This window comes from Chelonoidis abingdonii, chromosome 3 (genome assembly GCF_003597395.2).
Source record: "Chelonoidis abingdonii isolate Lonesome George chromosome 3, CheloAbing_2.0, whole genome shotgun sequence".
In the NCBI taxonomy this organism is placed as follows: Eukaryota; Metazoa; Chordata; order Testudines; family Testudinidae; genus Chelonoidis; species Chelonoidis abingdonii.
Window position 1 is genome coordinate 57553736 of NC_133771.1, and position 23478 is coordinate 57577213.

The 23478-nt window shown below is 39.9% G+C and overlaps 1 protein-coding gene across 1 annotated transcript in view; it reads left to right on the forward strand.

Moving 5' to 3' along the window:
* Positions 1 to 23478, forward strand: part of COL19A1 (collagen type XIX alpha 1 chain) — a 335594-nt gene that overhangs the window by 43651 nt on the left and 268465 nt on the right. Inside the window, exons 6-9 of the mRNA XM_075063425.1 lie at positions 2649 to 2729; positions 5418 to 5543; positions 6060 to 6122; positions 17770 to 17823. Coding sequence (XP_074919526.1) covers positions 2649 to 2729; positions 5418 to 5543; positions 6060 to 6122; positions 17770 to 17823 — 324 coding nt within the window. The remainder of the gene's footprint in view (positions 1 to 2648; positions 2730 to 5417; positions 5544 to 6059; positions 6123 to 17769; positions 17824 to 23478) is intronic.

Here is a 23478-nt window from a genome sequence, read left to right on the forward strand (position 1 = left end):
AGGATTGCTTTCAGAGCATTTTTTGAGAAACTGGCATTACATTCAGGGCCATCTCTACCCATACCCAAAGTATGCAGCTGCATAGAGCACCAGGAAATTTAAGGTACCACATTTCCTGGTGTCCTGTGCAGATGCATGCTGCTCCAGCCCCTGTCCCACCTCTTCCCCATGGCGTCCACCCCTTCTTCACCCAAGCCCCGCCCCAATGCACCCCTTCCCCAAAGTCCCCACCCCAATGCACTCCTTCCCCAAAGCCCCTGCCCCTGCTCCACCCCAGCCCTACCCCCACTCCCCTGAGAACTGCAGCAAGGCCAGGCCTGCACTCATCGGCAGCAGGAAGTGCAGTGACACAGCCCAAGCCCACTCCGCGCCACTGGTGAGTGCTGGGGGGCGGTTTCCCTCCTAATCCCCTAGCCAGCCCCCATCCGCCCCGCAGAGGCCTGTCCCCCACCCCCATGGGGGTGGTTGTGGCTATGTAGGGCCCCAGAATAGTTAGGGACGGCCCTGGTTATGTTAGCTATCTGCCAGTCATCTGGTACAGAGGCTGATTTAAGCAATAGATTACATACTGCAAATAATAACTGCAATTTATATTTGAGTTTCTTCTGAACTCTTGGGTGAATATCATCTAGTCCTGATGACTTATCACTGTTTAATTTATTTGTTTATTCCAAAACCAGCTGTATTGACACCTAAATCTGGGACAGTTCCTCAGATTTGTTATCTAAAAAGAATGGCTTGGGTGTGGGAAATTCCCTTCCATCCTCTGAGGTGAAGACTGACACAGAGAATTAATTTGGCTTCTCCACAACAGCCTTGTCTTCATTGAGTGCTCCTTCAGCATTTTGATCATCCAGTGGCCCCATTGGTTGTTTGGCAGGCTTCCTGCTTCTGATGTACTTACACAAAAACTAAACAGCAACATTTTTTTTTCCTCTAGTTGCTCTTCAGATTCTTTTTGCCCTGCCTAATTATACTTTTACATTTGACTTGCCAGAGTTTTATACTCCTTTCTATTTTCCTCAGCAGGATTTGACTTCCAGTTTTGAAGGATTTATTTTTACCTCTAACCACCTCTTCTACTTTGTTGTTTAGCCAAAGAGGCATGTTTTTAGTCCTCTGCTGCTTTTTTTCATTTGGGATATACTTTTAGTTTGAGTCTGTATTATGGTATTTTTAGTTTCCATGAAGCTTATGAAAGTGAAATACCTGTGACTTTTAATTTCCATTTAACTAGCTCCTCATTTTTGTGAAGTTCCTCTTTTTGAAGTTACATGCTACTGTGGCAGGTTTCTTTAATATTTTACCTCCTACAAGAAAATTGCATTTAATTACATTATGGTCGCCATTACTGAGCTGTTCATCTATATTCCCCTCTTGCATCCAATCCTGTGCTCCACTTAGGACTTAATCAAAGATTGCCTCTCCCTTTGTGGGTTCTGAGACCAGCTGCTCCAAGAAGCACTATATGGTGTCCAGAAATTTTATCTCTGCCTCCTGTCCTGAGGTGACATGTACCCAGTCAATATGGGGATAGTTGAAGTCCGCCATGATTATTCATTTTAGTAGCCTGTCTAATCTCCCTCAGCATTTCAAAAGCAGCATCACCATCCTGGTCAGGAGGTTGATAGTATATTCCTACTGCTATACTCTTATTATTCAAGCATGGAATTTCTAGCCAAACAGATTCTATGATCAAGGCCAGAGTACTTAGCATCTTGCAGGTTGAAGCCCATATTTATTTAAAATGTATAATGTCTCCCCCCCACCTCAGGACCTGTCCTTAAATCCTAAATATAGCCCAGCCATTAACACATAATAAAAAACCAAATTTTCAGTGGACTTTGCCAGCAGGGAATTCCCCTTGTGTAGGGGAACTCCATTGGCATAAAGCTGGTGGAGGCCATGGAGATAGTTCCTGCACCACCAAGCACTCTTGATACTCCCCAGTGTATATGTGTTTTGGAGGAGAGAGGAGATGTGCTGAGGCCAGGGCAGGATTGAATAGAGGTTGTGGGGGAGCAGAGTTGTGCCATGCCAGTTCTCCTCTGATATAAAGTACCTTACGCAAGTGATTTAAGCTAGAATAGGTAGGTCACTGCACTAACTTTTGCCAGGACTATAATTAGCTAACTATAATCAGCTTCCTGGGGTTACCTCCTCTCTGACAATCCATCCTAAAGTATTCAGAATAAAAGACTTGATTCCTGCTCTTCAAATGGCGTAGTGGAAAGGGCCAGGCAAAGGCCTGACCAAAGTGACAGATCGTACTCTGGCTCTAGTGGATTGCTAGAGGGGCTCACTCCCGAGGTGTGTGACATTGAGAATACACTTCCATGAGTGTTTAAAACTCAGGACAGATAGCAAGAGAGATGCAGAGGATTACAACTTCCATGAAGATAACTGGGTCCCATTATAGGATTTACACTGCAGTAGCCGAGAGAAGAATTTGGTCCATCATACTCATGTGATTTTTCGTTAAGTTCTGAATGTGTCTGTTTCTTACATATTTAAGTCAAATGTGATATTTTCAGAATGACCGATTATAATGGCAAGTTTGGAAAATTACATAGTTTCCATTAGTGCCTACATATAGTCCTTTTTTACTGTTGATATAAATCCCTACTCTTTTTTACATTTTTTAACAGATTGAACTTCGCCGCATAACAATTTATTGTAACCCAAAATTTGCAGCTCAAGAGACCTGTTGTGAAATATCTGAGGGCATGGTAGGTTATTTGTAAAAACGTAAATATAAAACTGAAAATGCATTAATCTTTTATGACAAAACGTTCACCTTGTTTTATTTAAAGAGTGTAAACAAGAAGCATGGCAGCGTTAAATTGGTCTTTCCTAAAAATGGGATACATTTTCCAGAAGAGCTTTTGCTAGGTGAGTTGTTGAAACAGGATAGCATTGGAGGGCAGCACTTCAGTGAAAGAGGAATATAAGGGACACAATGAAGAACCCTCGAGGCTGCCATGCCCCACTCTCTAGATACAGTTATCCATACTAATTAATAGTTGAGGAAGTCACAGGTAGAGTGATTAGAATGTAGATCTTTCCCACTGAGCTAAAGGAATGTGTGGTTCCAGAGAAAAGAGAGACTTTTATACTTGATTATCATCTTTACTTATGATTCCATTATGTGTAGTCAATGGGGCTTGTGGAAGGGGCATTACAAACCTGTATGAGATGGAATGGGGAGGGGGAGGGAATGAGGACAGCACTTTTGTTAACATACTTTCATTTTACTACTATAAGGAAAATAGAAATAAAGAAAATAAACAACTGAATGTCTTGTCCCTGACAACAATATTTTTATCTTTGATGTACTTTGCATTTTTTGGATATGCACATAGTACAGATAAGGTGCCATATCCACTGAATTCTGTGGAGTTACTTTTCTCCTTTGTTTTGACAGATACAAGCTATGTGGGTTTGAAGTCACTGGGATTACTCATTTGCTTGAAGTGAGGGCTGGTCTACACTACGGGATAAAATCGTTTTTAGATACGCAATTTCAGCTACGTGAATAACGTATCTGAAGTCGAATATCTAAAATCGATTTACTCACCCGTCTTCACCGCGCGGATCGATGTCCGCGGCTCGCCATGTCAATTCCGGAACTCCGTTGGGGTTGGTGGAGTTCTGGAATCGATATAAGCACGCTCAGGGATCGATATATCCCGTCTAGATTAGACGTGATATATCGATCCCAGAGCAATCGATTTTAACGCGCCGATACGGCGCGTAGTCTAGACATGGCCTGAGCATGCGAATAAGTGCTTTACTGAACCAGGCCCATATTTTTAAAATAGTTGTACCTGAGTTGTGCATGCAAAATGGGCACTAGGACACAACTAAACACAGATTTGGAGAGAAGAAGAAGCTGAGAAGGAGGGAAATCAGATGGATAGGGCTGCTTGGAAACCATATGCAGGATGGATAATGAGAGGGCAAAACGGGCTTCCCAACCATCTCCTAAACCTCCAAAAAGCCAAACAAACCACAGGATGGATGACCACTAGTGTATCTCAGCTGTAAAGAGACAGGGAAATGGGAGAAAAATTAGCTAAGATTAGAACAACAGAGTACAGTGTGTGTAAGCAAGGAATAGGCAGATGTGAGGTCAGAAATGTAGAGTGGAGCAAGCTTGTGAGGAGAAATTTCAATTTTAAATAACACTTTTATGTTCACATACATTTTGTAGTTTATTCCTGGTGAGAAAAGAGACTTCCTCCTTAATATACAAACTACTGGGCTGAGTAAAATGAGTAGCATTTCTGTTAACTTCTTGTGTACAGAAGTGCAATCATTTTAAACAGGCTATGACACAACTAAAACATTTAGTTATGTATGGAAAAGGTCATAATTAATTTATGTTTGCAGTATTGTAGCCATGTTGGTCACATGATATTAGAGAGACAAGGTGGTTGAGGTAATATATTTTATTGGACCAACTTCTGTTGGTGAGAGAGACAGGCTTTTGAGCTACACAGAGCAATTTTTCAGGTCCTTCTTTATCCACTTTGTCATATTGAATTTATGACATCCTTAAAGTACAATTCAACTACACAGATAAAAGAAGCTTTGAATTCTAGTATATCTTATTCCACAGCAAAATGACAAAGCTCCCTGTTCTGGAAATGTAAAATGACTGACCTAAACATTGTTACTTTATTATAATTATCATAAACTTAGTTGCTTTAAATGTAACTATTGTAAGCAATTTTATATTTTTGGATTTTATAAGCCTTTCTTAGCAACAGTAATGGCTAAAATTGCATTTTTTTTTAAAAGAAAAGCTTATGTTATGAAGCAAAATTCTGCACAAGAGATATATTCTGGGTGAAATTCCTTGACTGCAGGATTACAGAGACCCTGGTTATGTCTTCATTAGAATATGCTAGTTTCTGTTCACCTGACTTTCAGTGTACCTAATGAGTAGCCTCAGCCTCAGCTCAGATGGTTTCCAGACATTTGAGCATTGGCTTCAGTTTGGGAGTTTTCTGAATGGTAAACCCAGCAAGTTACATTACAGAAGTGCCAACCTCCCTCCTTGCCCATGATTACTTTTAATTATTTCCTGGGGTGATCAGGTGGCTCAGTAGCCTTTTATTCCCCTCTTCCATTTTCAGGGAAACTAGGACCCTCACACTGTGACAGGAGAGATCAGGGATTTCCTAACATTGTATTACAATGTTAAGAGTGACTTATATTTTATTTATAAAACAGGAATATTTGCCTAGGTTTGGTTTCAGTGCAGCAGGATCACACATCTATAGTCTTCATTTTACTGGTGCTGTGTGCAGTAACCTGAGACAAAAAAGGCTGAATAGGAACAATGTCTGGATTCTTACTTGTCAGTTACCAGCAATGGACTCAATTCAGAATAATCATTATTTCTATTTTAGTGCCCACTGGAGGACAGTTTCATTACTACTTCTTCATCACCAGTGACTGTTCGTGTCAACAAAATACACACTCTTCCAGTAACACAGCAGGAGTCTAAAGACCAATGCCTCTGCTTTCCAAACAAAGTATGAGAGTCGTCTTCTACACGTATATCCTTTATCTTGCATGCTTTGCAGATTCTCAAACTGTTATTTAAGGCGCCATGCTATTTAATTGATACAGGTGTAGAAATTCTGAATTTCTTTGGAGGTACGGAAATGGTTTATTTCTGTGGTACACCTAACCTTGTATTTGGAGGTTAAGATAAAATAAATGGAAATTAAATTAAAAGTTAATTTGTTGGCTTTACAAGATTAAATGTCTTGAATTCACAAAACAAATGGACTGTTGTTAAATCATCTTCAGAAGCAGCATGAAAAATTAAACCTATTCTTACACAATTATATTTTACTTAGACTGCTTATGTGAGAGTCCACTGTTTCCTGGACTCTTATCTTTTCAGTGTCAGATAACAGCACTGTATCATTGTCCCAATGTTAGTTCCATATTTATCTTTATGAATTTATATTTTTAAAGTTCCTGTGGTAGAAAAAGGAAAAATATTACATATTTCTGTTATCTGAAAACTCATTTTTAAACAGGGTGAAGCAGGATTGCCAGGAGTAGCTGGTTTGCCAGGTCAGAAAGGAGATAAAGGAGAAAAGGTAAGATGCTAATCCTTTATGACACCTGCCAAGGCTTTACCTCTGTTTCTTCCTTCTTTCTGTAACAAGACAGCTTATACAGCTTTTTTTTTAGAAATCCTCTTATACATCTATTAAATATAACAATATAAATATGAAATTAATTATATTATAATAAAACAGAACGGCACCCATCCCGTGGTCCCTCAGTTTTCCTTGTGCTTTTTTCCCCTTACCACCACTGTTCTGGACACTGCAGGAAGACAGACAGGAGACCCAGAATGTGGTTTAACTAGACCAGTGCTTTAAGGAACATCTGTGTAGCCTTTTATTTTATTTAATGTAAATTATGCTATTGTGGGTTCGTCTTTGGTGGCTTCAGTTTCAAGCTCAGAGTTATTTTTGTTTGTTCTAGATTTAGACCTCATAGAAACACATGAAACCACAGGCAAGTAACACATACAAGAGCAAGGTTCACTATTTTTTAGCAGTTTAATTAAAGTTGCCAACAAAGTTATAGATGTTACAACATATACAATTCCTAAAGATAATCATGTATCAGTTATAACTACATACATACTCACATCCTTCTAAGTGGAGTTAGAGCCTGATGACCCTGTTATGGATTGATCATCAATATGGGGATGGTCCCATAGGAAGCTAAGTTTTCCTACTCTGGGCATCCTTTTCTATAATGTGATTTTTGTCTATAACCTACATTCTGTGCATGTACATGGAAGTGTCAACCCTCTTTTTTTGATTGGTAGCTGAAAGATTACATTTTAGATTATAAAATGCAAATATAAAAGCAAATCTTGTCTCCAAGGCCTAAAATAGCTAAGCTCAAATCTTGCAGGCCTCAGCATTTTAGCTTGTGTTACTTATATCGAATACATTATTCCTCTAAATACTAATTAATCTTATACTTCTATAATTCTATAAATTAACTCTACTTAATATATATATACACACAATAAATATAGATAATATAACATATTAATTAATTATAACATTACACAATAAATGGATAATAAATTAAAATCATTGACTATACCTGGTAACTGTCTGGCAATAACTCATCCAGTGCAGGTCATCTTTCCTTTGTAATCCATACCACCTGGATCACCATGCCATAGCCCTCACTCCCCACACACACCTCTGAAGGGGGAGCTGTGGCTCCTGTCTCTACGTTCCCTCTCTACATTGGATTCACAGGTGTTTGATCTGTAACATTCTGACTATTGGAAGGACCCTTACTTTCTTGGCTGTTGCCACTTCCTCAGTCTTTCACCCAAGCATGACCTACCAGGGATTGATGCCCAGATTTCATCACAGAGGGTAGGGTTGCTTTGCCTGCCCCGTAATGTGTGGGCACTAGCCAGAAAATTCATAAGCCCATCCTAGTGTGCTGCCTACCAGCTGTCTGTGGTGGAGCATACACTGCAGGCTGCTGCTAGGTTTTCCAGGATAGATGAAAGTCAACCATTTGCAGCTTTCAGGTACAGAATTTAAGTTAGTCCTGGAGATTATTTTTAACCTCTCAAAACTTTTCAACCAAGTAATGCAAGTATTCTGCAAGTAGCAAAAGTCAGAAGTCATAGGGTATTTGCCTGAAGTTTAATACATTTAGATATAATTTCTCTAGCAGTGGTTTTCCACTTTCTGTTGAGCTGAGAACTTTACCTTGTTTCCTATTCTGGAAACAGCTTCCACATCCTTAGCATGGTGTGTGGCTACTCAGAGTCTTACTTAGGCATGTGCTGATTACAATGTATTTTGGGTCAGGTGATATAAACAGCTGAATACACATCATCTGTGTGTAAAAATCCTTAAGAAAAATAATGTCCCTGGTAGCAGCTTGAATAATGATATATTTAGTGAACATGCATCCTGTGTTCCTTGCTTTATCAGAATATTACTAAGTTACTGTAAAATATTCTTTGTTTTTATGTATGTATTCGTTTGAAGTGAATTTAGACCTCATGAAAAGTGCTAGACTGACATCCTTGGAGAATTAAGTATTTTATTATAGCAATAAGCTGCTCCAAGGTGTGCATACATAGGCTATTGGTGAATGCCTTGGGTATATTTCAACAACAAAGACTGAGTGCCTTCAGCTATCAAAGTGCTCATTGAGGCACATCCTGGAGTCATTTATGGCTATTAGAATATGGTCTATTAATTTACATAAGAACATAAGTGATCTCTCTCTCTCCTGCCATCCTTCTCCACCCTCTGACAAATAGAGGCTAGGGACACCCATCCTGGCTAATAGCCATTAATGGACTTAACCTCCATGAATTTATCTAGTTCTCTTTTAAACCCTGTTATAATCCTAGCCTTTACAACCTCCTCAGATAAGGACTTCCACAGGTTGACTGCGCACTGTGTGAAGAAGAACTTCCTTTTATTTGTTTTAAATCTCCTGCTCATTATTTTCATTTGGTGGCCCCTGTCTCTATTATGGGAACAAGTAAATAACTTTTCCTTATCACTTTCTCCACACCACTCATGATTTTATATACCTCTATCATATGCCCCTTGGTCTTCTCTTTCTTAAGCTGAAAAATCCTGCCTCTTTAATCTCTCCTCATATTGGACCTGTTCCAAACCCTAATAATTTTAGTTGCCCTTCTCTGAACCTTTCTAATGCCAGTATATATTTTTTGAGATGAGAGACACATCTGTATATGTGTAGTATTCAGGGTGTGGGCATACCATGGATTTATATAAGGCAATAAGATATTCTAACATCCTGTTGCTTTTTGACTGCTGCTGCACGCTGCGGGAGTCTTCAGAGAACATCACGAAGACTCCAAGATTCTTTCCTGATTCGTTGTAGCTAAATTACCCTGTAACGGGCACGGCAGGGCTCGACCTCCCTGAGGTGGAGGGAGCCACACTGGGCGTCGCGACACCGGAGTCTGAGTCAGCCCTTTTCTTCGGACTGAGCGACGCCGGCACAGGTTGCTTGGGGGCTCCGCTTCGGCTGCAGGTGGAGCAACAATACAAGTTTGTTAGGGCTCAAGCCTTCGCGGCGAGGCTGAGCAGCACTACAACGTCACAGAGCTCAGACCCTTTGGTCAGGGCTGAGCACTGGTACGGTTTGCAGGGCCAGCCCTCGGTTCGGGCAGGGCACCAACACAAGTCACGGGCTCTGACCCTTTTGCTCCTGCTAAGCAAGGTTCAGGGGCTCAGGCTCTTTGGTGCAGGCTGAGCATACAGATAATCTGAACGGCCCTCCAGGCCCAGGGGGGAGGAGTCTGCCACCCTTGAGAGGGTGCAGGAGGAACAGCAGGCCCTCCCACTCTACTGCGTTCCGCCTGGGGCCCTAGTAGCGGCTATCACCGCTAAGGTCAGTGGGGTTCCTGACCGCAACACACTGACATGGGTTCAGGATATTTGCAGCCTGACTGGAGTCAGCTGCCCCGGCCTATTCAATTCCCCTCTGGTCTACTGGTCTGTGTGGTCAGCCCGGGAAGTCCAGTAGCATGGGCCCTCCCGGCCAGGGCTGGGCGAGGTCCGGCAGTACTCTGGAGTCCGGCCAGGCCTGCTCGGGGTTCATCGGGGTAACGCAGGGACGGGGCGGCTCGGCGGCTCCTCCCAGTACGGAGCGTAGGGAAGCTCCAGCAGCTTCCCAGTCACAAGCTCCCTCTGGCAGGTCTGCTCCCGCGGCAGCTGGGCTCAACTGAGCGCTGACGCCAGCTTTCATACTTCCGGGTCGCCTCTGACCTCTGAGGCGGGTTCACTGCCCTGTGGCCCTGCCCCTTAGGTGTGTCTGCGGGGCTCAACCTCCCTGGGAGGAGGGGAGCCACACCGCCTCGCTACAAGCCCCACATAACTGATTATAGTTGGGGTTATTTTTTTCCAATGTGCATTACTTGATATTATTCCAAATTAAAGTTCATTTGTCATTTTATTGCCCAGTCATTAGTTTTGTGAGATCTTTTTTGAGTCTTCACAGTCTGCTTTGGTCTTACTATATTGAGCAGTTTAGTACCGTCTGCAAACTTTGCCACCTCACTGTTTACCCCTTTCTCCAGATCATTTATGAAATAGTTGAATAGGATTGGTTCTGGACTGACACTTGGGAACACCGACTAGTTACCCTCTCCGTTCCGAAAATTTACCATTATTCCTACCCTTTATTCCCTCGTCTTTAACCGTTTTCAGTCCATGAAAGATCTTCCCTCTTATCCCATAACAACTTAATTTACATAAGAGCCTTTGGTGAAGGACCTTGTCAAAGGCTTTCTGGAAATCTAAGTACACTATGTCCACTGGTTCCCCCTTGTCCACATGTTTGTTGACCCCTTCAAAGAACTCTAATATATTATGATTTCCCTTTACAGAAACCATGTTGACTTTTGCCCAACAATTTATGTTCTGCTATGTCTCTGACAATTTTATTCTTTATGATTGTTTCAACTAATTTACCCGGTACTGACATTAGACTTACCAGTCTGTAATTGCAGGGATCACCTCTAGAGCCCTTTTTAAATATTGGCGTTACATTAGCTATCTTCCAGTCACTGGGTACAGAAGCCGATTTAAAGGACAGGTTAAAAACCATAGTTAATAGTTCATCAATTTCATATTTCAGAACTCTTGGGTGAATGCCATCTGGTCCCGGTGACGTGTTACTGTTACATTTAACAATTAATTCCAAAACCTCCTCTAATGTGGCGATTTCTCAGATTTGCCACCTACAAAGGATGGCTCAGGTTTGGGAATCTCATTTTAATTAAAAGGAAAAAAGTGTCTTTCCACTAGGAAAAATACATGGAAGCAGGATAAGAGAAATTACTAAAGAAAAGAACTCCCAGAAGACAGGAGGAGTAGTTTAAAATGGCCCTTTTCTTTCTCCACCTTCTCTCCCTGCTTTCCTGCCCTTCTTCTTCCCTTCCTCTCTTACGAAATTCCTAACAAACAGAATTGGCAGCCTTAAGTCACCTCCCAATTTAGGCACTTCAAGCCTTGTGAAGTTAGAGAAGTAACTGGGTTATGTTTAAGGTGAAGTTTAATTTTAGGGACATGAAGTGGATTGAGGCTCCCAATTAAGTTTCTTAGGAATTTGGGACAGGGGCAAAAGGAGACAAACACAGGAGATCAAAGGTGAGGCAGAGATGTTAAAAACTTTTGCTGCTTTTGTAGCCAATACCCATAAATGGTAGTAGAGAAACAGAGCATAACAAAGAAAAAAATCTTCCTTCTTACATACTTTTTCTTTTACCCATAATGTAATGGTGAGAAATAGTCTCTTCCCTTTGATGAGGTCTCAGCTGTGCACCATTAAAAGTGGATGCATCATGAAAAAGATTTAACCAGCCATTAGAACTTGGCTGGGGAAAACTGGAATTCTCAGCCATTATGACCTGGTGTTCTCGTCTAATTATCCGCAAAACACGCACAGCTCTGGCAATAGCATCATTGCAAACTTCTCTACATTACTCCGCCAGTGTGCCTCTCTTCTCCTCTGGGAAGGGGGGAGAGAATAGGACATGCTTGGAGGAGGGTGATATTAATTAATTCAGCATGTGGATTTAGTTCCTGTCTTTTGTCCTGAGTTTGACCGCAAGAGTAGTACTTAGTGCAGTTATGATTGTTGTGTTTTTTGTGATGTGGAGGTCTGTCCACTGGGCACTGGACTGAGGTCACAAACTCATTGAATTTAATAGCCATCAGATTCTAGCCATGTTTAGACAAATCTTACCCTGTTTGGATTCAAACCAATGATCCAGAATTTTTTGTTTTCTTCAGTTAGGGCCACCAAAATATATATTTGGTTCACTGTGTCTAACCTGCAGTGTTAAGTCTCCAGACATTTACATTTTTCATCTGTTTTAAGCAGTAGCCTTAAAGTTTTCAGTCTGCCTGAAAAAGGAAAGAAAATTCTTCATGTAAAAAACCATAGCCACATACATACAGACATGCTGGTTGATAGCAGCAATTGAACATGGAACTTCAGAACTGAAAAGAGGCCTTTCTGCTTGATCTGAGAGCTCCTTTGGAAGTGTGAAAGTGGTAAGTTGTAGTTACTCAGGCAATCCATTACAGGGAGACATTGTTGCATTTTCTAGACGAGTATATTGCAGTTACAAAATGAGAGGTTCTCAAAGTACATTTCCCTTTTTCAGTATTTTGCTCCCATGTATGCACATGGATGTCATGTGTCAGCATATACCCACTAACTCTAGAGAACATTATGTGGTCTCTGTCAGGCTCTTCTTTTAGCCTAAGCTCCCCGGACTCCTGCTAACGCTTTTATATTTATCTAAAACCCTCAGGATGATTCCCTTCATATCTGGTGTTCATTGCACTAATTAGTGGTGGGCAACCCTCAAAAGCTTGGAGACTAATATATAGACCCAGAAGTTTGGACTCCTGTTAGAAATGTCAGTTTCTTGGGTATGCAAAATTAGATTGGATTTCTTATGGGAACAACTTTCTTTTGAATTTTCTAGTATTTCTTTCTTCTAATTAGACAACAAATTCAGTTAGAATGGCTTTTAAGGTAGCTAGATATTTCTGTTTCTGGTGCCATGTGGAACACAGATGTGTAAAGGTGCAAATGTGAAAACTTAATCAAACCTAAAAAAAAGCTGCATTTAGGTTGGGTTTGAGTGATGAGAAAGGTTCATGGAAGAGTAAATTTTGATTTTATCTGGACCAATGTGTCCATTTCTGAGGACAAATCCAGAAATGTAATGCAACACTTAGAAATATTTATGTGCACTAGGCCAAATTATGTCCACATTTCCACCCATCCACTGCATTTGCATGTATATTGCTAACTAAACCATGGCCTAATGTGTGACATAATCAGTTGGTGCTTTCCTTCTCATATCAGATTCAGTTCTTGAAACTGTCTTGTCGTTCTTTTTAACATATTTTGCTTTAGGTCAGTTTTGTTGTATGTGATCCTACAATTGTAATGCATGATAAAAGAAACAAGGTACCATCTTTTGTGTTCAGTACTAGCTTATAATTTTACAGTAGGTACACCACATAATGGCTGCATGACATGAAGATTAAAAGGTCAATTGCCTTTGAGGCATTCTGGATAGTTAATGTAATGAGATGATCAAAAAACAATGCAGGTAGTGTCAGAGGTGCAAAATTGCTTCCACTTCAGACTGGGAAATGGTTAGCATCATAAGAAGGGAATATGTTGCTGTCCACACAATCATTATTTAAAACTTGGTTTTGCTTTAGGAGAAATCTTAAAGGAAAATTGAGAGGAACATTTTATTATGTTGATCTGGTAAACTTCCACTCTATCTGCTTATGACTTGACGGAAGTGAGCATTGTCAAAAATATAGCAACTCTCCTATTATCTGTAACATATATCAGGACTCTGAAGAGTCTGCTATTTATTAAATATTTTACTCAGTAAATACCTTGAGTTCTGTTGAAAAGAATTGTCATTATGTTGCCATTCATAGTGAATATTAATGAAAGGTTTAAATACGTTTTTTAATTACAGGTCATTGAGCTATTTCAAAATTTAATTATACTGAATGGATTTCATGACCCATAACATTAACAAGATCTTTTCTATGTTCAGTTTATGAAACTGTTACCATCTTTAGTGCATATCATAGCTTCCTACTCAGATTTGAACCTTAGCGTTCATAACCTGAGAAGCTAGCATGAACCCCTCTAAGCTTAATTACCAGCTTAGATTTGATATCGCTGCCACCAGCCAAGAATTTCCAGTGTCTTGGCTCACTCTGGTCTCCCCAAAACGGGTCCCTGGGGGGACCCCAAGACTCAGGGCTCTAGTCTTCCACCAAAGGGAATAAAACCGTTCCCCTCCTCTCTCCCACCCAGAATTCTTCTCTGGGCTACCTGAGAGTTAACTGTGCAACTCTTTTACATCACGCAATAGCCAAGAGTAGCATGTCATCTGTGCTGGTCCATCAAGAGACAGAACCCAAGACAAGGCAAACAGTAATAAAGATTCTATTCTCTCTTCCCCCGTAGCTTCTTCCCGCCTGGGACACTGGAGAGTTAAACACAGAGAGCAGTTTTCCCCTCTCCCCTAGTCTTTCCTTTTCTCCCACAATTTCTTGGTGGGTCAACTTAGAAAAAAATCAACAGATCTTAAAAAGCAAACTTTTAATAAAAAAAAGAAAGAAAGAAATAGAATAACAGTTCTCTGCTAATCTAGGATGGTTAAGATACGGCTTTCAGGCTTATAGAAAAATTGAATAACCAAATAGTAAACAGGGATAAACAGCCTTCACCCAAAAACAAATTACAATTTAAAGTACTCATTAGCCAAATACACAATAAAGACTCCACCAGCCAGATTAACACAGAGGCAAAAGACAGCAAAACAATTAAAAAGATATTACTTTTGCTAACTTTTGTACTTACAACTGGGAAACAGAAGATTAGAAGACTGGAAATAGACCCTCTCTAGCTGAGAGAGCACGAACAGACAAAGACCCAAGACCAGAAAACCCACAAATTTCCCTCCCTTAAGCTGTTGAAAATCCGGTTTCCTGATTGGTCCTCTTGTCAGGTGTTTGGTTCCCTTTGTTAACCCTTTACAGGTAAAAGAAACATTAACCCTTAGCTATCTGTTTATGACAGTGCATTTAAGTATCATTGCTCAGTGGTTGGATGGATGAGCTGACAATTTATTTCCCTTTGGTTGTTTTAGCATTCCTTCAAGGTCTGCATTGCTAACTTTGTATGGGGAAAATCAGGGTATTATCATCTTGTACAAATCTGAGACAAATGGTCCTCCACTCTCTTGCAGCCATGAACATCTTTTCACCCATTTCTCCTTGTTTCCCTGTATTCCTCCTTCTCTAGAGATCCCATTGCAGAATAGCCCATCTTTTTGTCTAAGTTCACTCTGGAACCATTATCAGTACCATTCCAGAACTGTCCAGAGTTTGTTTTTTTTAATTAGTAGTGCAAGGTTCTCTACTCTCACAAGGCTAAGTCTCTTGGTGTAACACTCCCGCCTGCAGGACCATTGGACTGAGCAGTTTTGAATGACAAGTGGGAAATATTTGTATTGTACCCTTTATCCCTTTATCCCCTTTATCCCTTTATCCCTTTATCCCCTTTATCCCTTTATCCCCTTTATCCCACTCTGCTAGATACCGGCTGCCAACTAGACATTGAGATGTTGATCACTACCTGTTGACTCTGATGATCTAGCCAGCTTTCTATCCACCTTCCTATCCATTTGTCCATTCATACCCCTACTGATTCTTTTTTCTGCTATTTAGTCTCTCCTGATATCTGTACGAAAGCTCAGTCATTTTATATAGGGAATATAACAAAGTATAATCTGTACGCTTTGCACTCTGATTATTAAAATCACAGTTATATGATACAGGAATAACTTCATAATCCAATTTGCTATGGAATATAGTTGTCTTAAGGTCTTTAGGAGGAAAGTCTATCTACTGTTCTGAAACAGCTGTGTAAATTTACCATGGTTGACTAGTTAGTAAGTCTTAGAGCTTTTTTTTTACATAAGTAGCATATAGAACTATGAATTTATAGCATATAATATATAAAATATTCTGCTGAATATAAAATGGTTCTGGTCTCTCTTAGCTGAAAGAGGCACAGGAAGCAAAGTATGATGTGGGTGATTAGGCAAGGAAACATGAGTCATTCCTCCTGTTCACCCTCTCATAGTGCCAGTAGCTGTTTGTCATTCACATACTGAAGATTTTATTCTGCTGTTGGGATTGAACTAATTTAACATAACTTATTCAAGGCAATTTCAATATGAAAAAAAACTAATCATTGCTTCAATTCACTGGATTTGAATTTTTGCATGGAATGCAGCTGAATACACATGTGTAACTCATTTTGCTTGATTTGCTGATCCCACTCACATGTCATTAAATAAGAGTTGCCAGCTGGCTTGTGCAGGTGCAGTCATTTCTGTGAATGGATGCTGTGGCAAGAGAGGAAGAGACAAAGACAAAGACAAGGGCAAGGGTTATACGCAACCAAGTAGGTTCACATCAAAGTTCAAGTAGTAGTCACCTGGAGAAATCTCCTGCTTTTAGAAACTGATAACCAGAAGACATGAACTAAACTTTTTTTCTTTTCTTTACTTGGTGTCTAATTCTGTAATTTTTTCTCCCACTGAGTAGCACTTATGTGAGTAATGCCATTGAAATCAGTGGGATCACTGTCTTATGTGCTATTGACTGAAAAGAGGCTGTGGAATTGACCTGTTGACTGCTAGGAAAAAAGTTTCTTTTTTAGATAAGAGTAGAAAAACTTTTCATTTGTGATTATTAAAGTATCTAATATTGATTCAGTGTTTTTGTTATCTTCCCTCATTTTAATTTCAACACTTTACAGATTGTCATACTTGAAATTACTAAGGAAGTTAAGTGTGTTGTTTTCTTCACTTTTTTTTTAAAAAAAATGATCTAGATTCTCAGTTATTATAAATTGCCCTAGAAGCATTGAAGTTAGTGAGGTATGCCACTGTACACTAGCTGAGGATTAGTCCAATAAATCTTTTAGTAATCCCCAACAAATTTTATACTTGTTTTTAAGTATGGGGAGTAGATGAATTTAACCTTAAAGGACTTGTTAGCATGAGGTATGGATATTCCAGTTTAGTGAGAACTTCTTTTGCCCCTGACTATTAGCATCTTAAAAAAGAAGAAATACTAGCTACAGAAGTGAGCTGCTAGCAGTAGAAATATTAGCTGCATGTAGCATATATGTAGACACTGGGCTAAATGCAGCAATGAAAGGGAGTTTTGTTTTAGGACAGTAGGATTTTGGCCCCTATATTTTTGAAACCTTCTATAAAATGAGAAAACTGATGACTTACAAGGAGAGGCTGAGGGGACTGAGGTTGTTTAGTTTGCAGAAGAGAAGAGAGAGGGGGGATTTGATAGCAGCCTTCACCTACCTGAAGTGGGGTTCCAAAGAGGATGGAGCTTAGCTGGGTTACCTAGGGAGGTGGTGAAATTTCCATCCTGAGAGATTTTTAAGGCCTGGCTTGACAAAGCCCTGGCTGGGATGATTTAGTTGGTGTTGGTCCTTCTTTGAGTAGGGTGTTGGATTAGATGACCTCCTGAGGTCTCTTTCAACCCTAATCTTCTATGATTCTGTGGTTAAAACACACTCATTTTTTCTGATATATCCTAATGAGGAGTGAAGGTACTAGGTACTGATGTTTGTATATACATAACCCTGTTACAGAAATACAAATCTTGCCCTCATGCATCTGCAATGTAGAAAAATACAAATCTCACCTTTTTCATTATAATGCAAATTATGACAGAAGTGCCCACTCAGAGGTACAACTTTAATACCACAATAACCGTGGTATTACAATGACTGAAATTAATGGGAGTGCTTGGGGTAACAAAGTTAAGCATATGTATAAAGTGTTTACTGGGCCTTAATTCTGAATTGCTTTTCTTTAAGTGAGGTTTTTAATATTATGCCATCAGGTTTTTTCCCCAAGTTTACATAGCTCATATTTTCACTAAACAATGCTCTCACAATGAGAGCACTATTTTGTGATATCTTGTAAAGTTTGATAGAAAACAGAACTATATATACATGGGAAATAAACAATGTGTTAATAACATGTTGCCTTGGTAGCAAGGCAAACTCAGAAAACTTAGATCTCTAAATATGCAATTTATCTTTTAGGGTGAAGTGGGTGTTAAAGGAGAAAATGGTGTTTCTGGTGTTCCTGGGGAAAAGGTAAGTGTGACACTACACTCCATATTCTTCATAGAGATGATATATGATATGATTGTGAAATAACTATGATTTATTTATGTAAGATAGGTCATGTAAGCTATTGAGAGTTATGATTTACTGAATAGGATTGTCCTACTAATATGCATGTATCATTTTTGTATGTGAAGTGAGAAATATTGACTATGTATCTGTGTTTCAAATGTGTTTAGACATGGGGAACACCCACTAGACAAAAGACTCAGTCTAGATGGCTGGCTGGGAAGGGCCCATTCAAGTTAATAAACCATTAGGGAGAACAATAGGCCTTATAAGAAGCTTATTTCACACCAGGGGGAAAGAGAGGGAGACCTTCCTGAAAGGATGCTATAAACAGCCTCTGAGTTATGGCTGCTGAGACACTACAGGCACATGTGACCCGGTCACCTGGTGCTGGACTCCGTCTTGGGATACCAGTGTTTTTCCACTGACTGGCGTGGGAATCAAGCTTTGAGACAAAGCATATACAAAAGCTATTTAAGGCAGGAGAGTGACATCATTGTGGTTCGTCACCAACTCCCCACCCAAGAAGATTCCTGGAAATGCATGAGGAACATAAAACTGAGCTGAGGGGAAGTGCTGGACCCAGGCTAAAGGAATTTTTGGCCTATGAATGAAGCCCCCTGGGCCTTCCAAGCTGTAAATTAGTGCAGTTTGCTTTTTAAGAATCTGCCAGCCTGTTTATCACTCAGGGTGAAAATTTGCTAATTTAGGGGTGGAGCGGTACAATATTATGAATGGAATTGAACCTCAGGTTTATATGACTTAAATTCAATTACTAATTGAAAAGATTGTTTATGAAAGTTAATAGGACAGTTGGGATTAAGAACATACTAATGCAGTTCAACAATACAAATACATCTCAGTGGTTTTATCTGTAGTAAGATGAGTATGAAATGGAATGAGCATTTCATGCTGGTAGTACTAGGCAGAGAACAGCGAGTAACTTCTCTAAGAATCTGATAATTCAATTTCAGTATCACCTAAACTTCCTCATACAACTTATTGTAATTATATTTTTTACTTTTAAAATGGTAAAAAAAAATTATATTTTACCCATTTGTTGAAACCCAGCAGTCTGAAATTATAAAATGAGAAGCTCTTTGCATCAGAAATAAATTGTGAAATATATTTTAAAATTAAGTTTAATTACAATTTGAATTTTGGAGCCTACTACTGATAGCTACATTTTAAAATAGAACAATATAATAGGAGACTGGATGGCTCTGATGGTTGGTTTTGGAATAAAGAGCTTCCACCATCAGGTTATCAATTTAATTCCAACGGAATCTGGAAGTGACTGAGTGTTGCTACCAGAATAGTGGTGCAGCAGTGCCACTATAGTTAAGGTTGCATTACCTTACACAAAGTCCTTGACCTTTACACAAAGTCCTCTAAACTCAACATGCTTAGTCAGATTTTTCTGAAATTTGGTGTGCCTCAGGAGTGAGTCATTTGAGCAAGATCTAGAGATCAGGCTATTCTTATGCTGTCAGTCAAAATGGTTTGTCGGTCAGTTTTTTATCCAAGGTAGTGCATGGCACCCATTAAGTCTTTGGGGGTTCCAAATTGTGAATGGTATTTAAGAAGGTATTTGCTTCTTTGCCTGCAGAGATGTGCAGTCTTGGAGGATTTCCATGTGCATGCTCCAATAAAGAAAATGATTGTCAGAGGCTTTCTATGCAATCACTTCCCATCTGTAAATTGCTAAAACTATACATAGTAGAAAGTCAGCAATGACCCAAAATAAAAATGGAAATATCGTACATACTTGGCTCTTTCTCTGACTTCACATTTTGTCTGTTAGAAGTGTAGCTTTTTCCAAAATATTTTTGTCTATGTAAATTTTTACAGTTTAGATTCTTCGGGGGTGGGGGGGAATTGTAAAAGTCATCTTGCATTAGGATAAACTGTTTAATAAAACACTTACTTCCTGTGGTTTCCATGATAAAAACAGGTATAAACTCAATTTTTCTAAGTAATTTGCCTAAATTATCAGAAGAAGTTGTTCCTTCCCTGACATGAATGCTGTAATTGCATTCAGTAATCTTTCTTTGGTATCCAGAGTTAATGTTGATTGTTTGGGTCCTTGCTCAGTTTACTGCAGCTTTATTGTCTCCCCAAAACTGTGATCAGTTTTCCTGAGTATTGTAGTCCTTTTCCATTTCAGAACAAGTTAGAGCTGAATTGTCAGAATATTAAATTAAAAGTGAACTAAATTTTAAATCTGAAACTGCTAGGTTAAAGCATGTCAAGAACTGTTTTAAAAAAATTAACCACAAACCTATGCAGGATGTAAATTGTCTGAATAATGACATACTGTGACGCTTTGGGGGGGTTCATCCAAACAATTAAGGGGTTATGTCACCACCTGCCCTGTAGCCTTAGGTGCTTCTGTACTGTGCAGCTTAGATCCCTGCCACCAGCAGTCTGCTTATAGCACAATGACTTCACTCTGGCTGCTATCAGCCTGGCTAGTCTTTGTGCGGTGACACCAGTAGCCTTCCAATTCCCAGTCTCCCCAAAACCATCTCTTCTGCAGTGCTTAGTCCTTCACAAAACCTTTTTTTCAAGTTTGCTGCTTCTTTAAATAGACAGTACCTAGCACCAGCCTGTTGGTTTGGCTGAGGATTTTACTCTTCAGTTTGAAACACTGCACTGAGATGGTTATGTAATAAAACAAGATTAACTTTATTAACAAAGAACTTGCATTCAGCTGATACCAAGTAGAAGGAATTGGGATAGAAATGGTTACAAACAAACAAAAATAAAAAAATGTTTCTATGACTAAAACCTAACTTAACAAAGTTTTGTTTGGAGTAGTTTTCTCATCACAGTTGTTCTTCCAGCATGGTTGCCCAGTCCTTAGCCAGGATACAACACAGAGCTTAAAGTACATGGTTTCATTGCCTCCTCAGGTGAAATATGCCAAAATGGCTCTCTCTCTCTGCTTATATCCTCACAGTTTCTTTTGTCAAGGCAGGAAGCCCTCCTAGGGACTCAGTTTGCTGTCTCCACCTGGGAGTTGAGTCGATGTTAATTTTTGCAGTTTCCTCCTTGCCACTATGATAGTTAAGTGGTTATCTCCCTCACAAACTAGTCTGATGGCTTTGTTTGCCTTTTATGCAAATGTACATCTATCTTTCTTTGCTCAGTATACATTGGAGACACATTCAAGCAGGCAGAACCATGTTCCTTTGTCTAGGGCAGGGTGCCTTATGCCCTACCTTCCAAAAACATTTTAAGAACATATTTCTAGCACATAGCTATAATTTTCCATACCTCACTTGTACATACACAATGCAATAATATTAATGACTAGCATGTCATTCTAGCATACCTTCCATGACATCTTTTTGATACAGTTTATGACAACGTGAGTTGGGATACATTGAGCTGGTCAGGCCAGCTGAGAATCACTGCTAGATATGAGGGAGCCCCTCATCCTTTGGCACAGGCATGCTCTTTGGGTTAAAGATAAATTGAGCAGATTAGTAAAAATAATTGCAAAAACTTTTATTGCATAAAAACAATTACTGACAGTGTATATTTACATTTCATGTGATGTTTGCTAATCCCTTATTTCACTGTAGCAAACCTAAAGCGCCCAACAATCATCCAGGGCCGGCTCCAGGGGTTTTGCCGCCCCAAGCAGCAAAAAAAAAAAAAAAAAAGCCGTGATCGTGGTCTGTGGAAATTCAGCGGACAGTCCTTTGCTCCCAGAGGGAATGAGGGACCCTCTGCTGAATTGCCGCCAAATACCTGAAAGTGCCACCCCGCTCCCAGTTGCCACCCCAAGCACCTGCTTGATAAGCTGGTGCCTGGAGCCTGCCCTGCAACCATCTGATTGTCAGTAATTAGTAGCAAATTATTTGAGGTCAGTATAAAAGATGAAAATGGATGCTACTTAGACAGTTTGGTTTTGTTTTTTCCTACCCTCCTTCCTATGAAGAATTTGACAGTAATCGCTTCTTTTGTCCATGATATTTTCGTTCATGATAATGTATATATGCTCCATAAACGAAATTTTGAAAATACTGAATTGCTGATTGTTGTAAATTTGCAATATCTGACTTTCAGATGGTTGTAAATGAACTAACCTAATTTTTATGCTAATGGGTATAGGCTACATTATGGACTGACAACCTATTAAATATTTCAATGATTTTTGAAAAAAGGAAGGTTTTGAGTGATATAAGCTCTCTAAAAGCAGCAAAATATGCACTACGCAGCACATTTGGTTCTGCAAGATGGATTTACTCTTGAAATGTATTAGTAATGTAAATAGTTTAGCAAGATTAAAAGAAGCCCATGCTTATATGAATAAAAACATTCATCATTTTGCTGTCTAAACTTATGCCTAAGGTCAGATGGGAAGAAAAAGGAGCATTGCATACTCTTTATAATCTCCATTCACAGCACAAGTACCATCCTGAGCCCAGAAGACACTACTACTCCCTTGAGACTGTGCAGATCTCATTGGTAGGATTGTTCGTCTTTTATGTATGTATGATGACTTTACAGAGACCACAATAAGGTTACAAGAGTAGTGGAAAGGTAGTGGGCTCAAAAGGCCCTGCCCCTCAACACTTGCCTGGCATGCTCCCTCTGGAGGACCTGCTTAAAAGGGACCTCTGGTAGTCAGGCTGTGTGGGTGAGTAAAGGAGAGGTTGGTTGTAAGAAAACAATCAGTTAGTAGCTGCTGAAGCAGAAGTATCCACAGGGAGAGAACTAGGACTGTGAATAAGACTTGCCTGGGAGACCAGAGGCCTGACCCTGCCCACCTTCATGTCCAGGGAGAGCAACTGTACTCTGAGAGTGAACTGGGAAGCTTCTCTCTCTAAACCCTGCTCCCCCAAACTGTGGCTCTGAATTACTGAAGACTGTAGTAAGGCTTTTGATAGTGTCTTGCACGACCTTCTCATAAACAAACCAGGAAATACAACCTAGATGGACCTACTATAAGGTAGGTGCATAACTGGTTGGAAAACGGTTCCCAAAGAGTAGTTATCAGTGGTTCACAGTCAAGCTGGAAGGGCATATCAAGTGGAGTCCCGCAGGGATCAGTTCTGGGTCCGGTTCTGTTCCGTATTTTCATCATTGATTTAGTTAATGGCATAGAGAGTACACTTATAAAGTTTGTGGACAATACCAAGCTCAGAGGGATTGCAAGTGCTTTGGAGGATAGGCTTAAAATTCAAAATGATCTGGACAAACTGGAGAAATGGTCTGAAGTAACTAGGGCAAACCTAAAGCACTCCATTTAGGAAGGAACAATCAGTTGCCCACATACAAAATGGGAAATGACTGCCTAGGAAGGAGTACTGCAGAAAGGGACCTGGGAATCATACTGGATCACAAGCTAAATATGAGTCTACAGTGTAACATTCTTGCAAACAAAAAAAGCAAACATTCTGGGATGTATTAACAGGAGTGTTGTAAGCAAGACACGAGAAGTAATGATTCTGCTTTTCTCCAGGCTGATTAGGCTTCAACTGGAGCATTGTGTCCAGTTCTGGATGCCACATTTCGGGAGAGATATGGACAAATTGAAGAAAGTCCAGGGAAGAGCAAGAACAATGATTAAAGGTCTAGAAAACATGACCTATGAGGCAATAT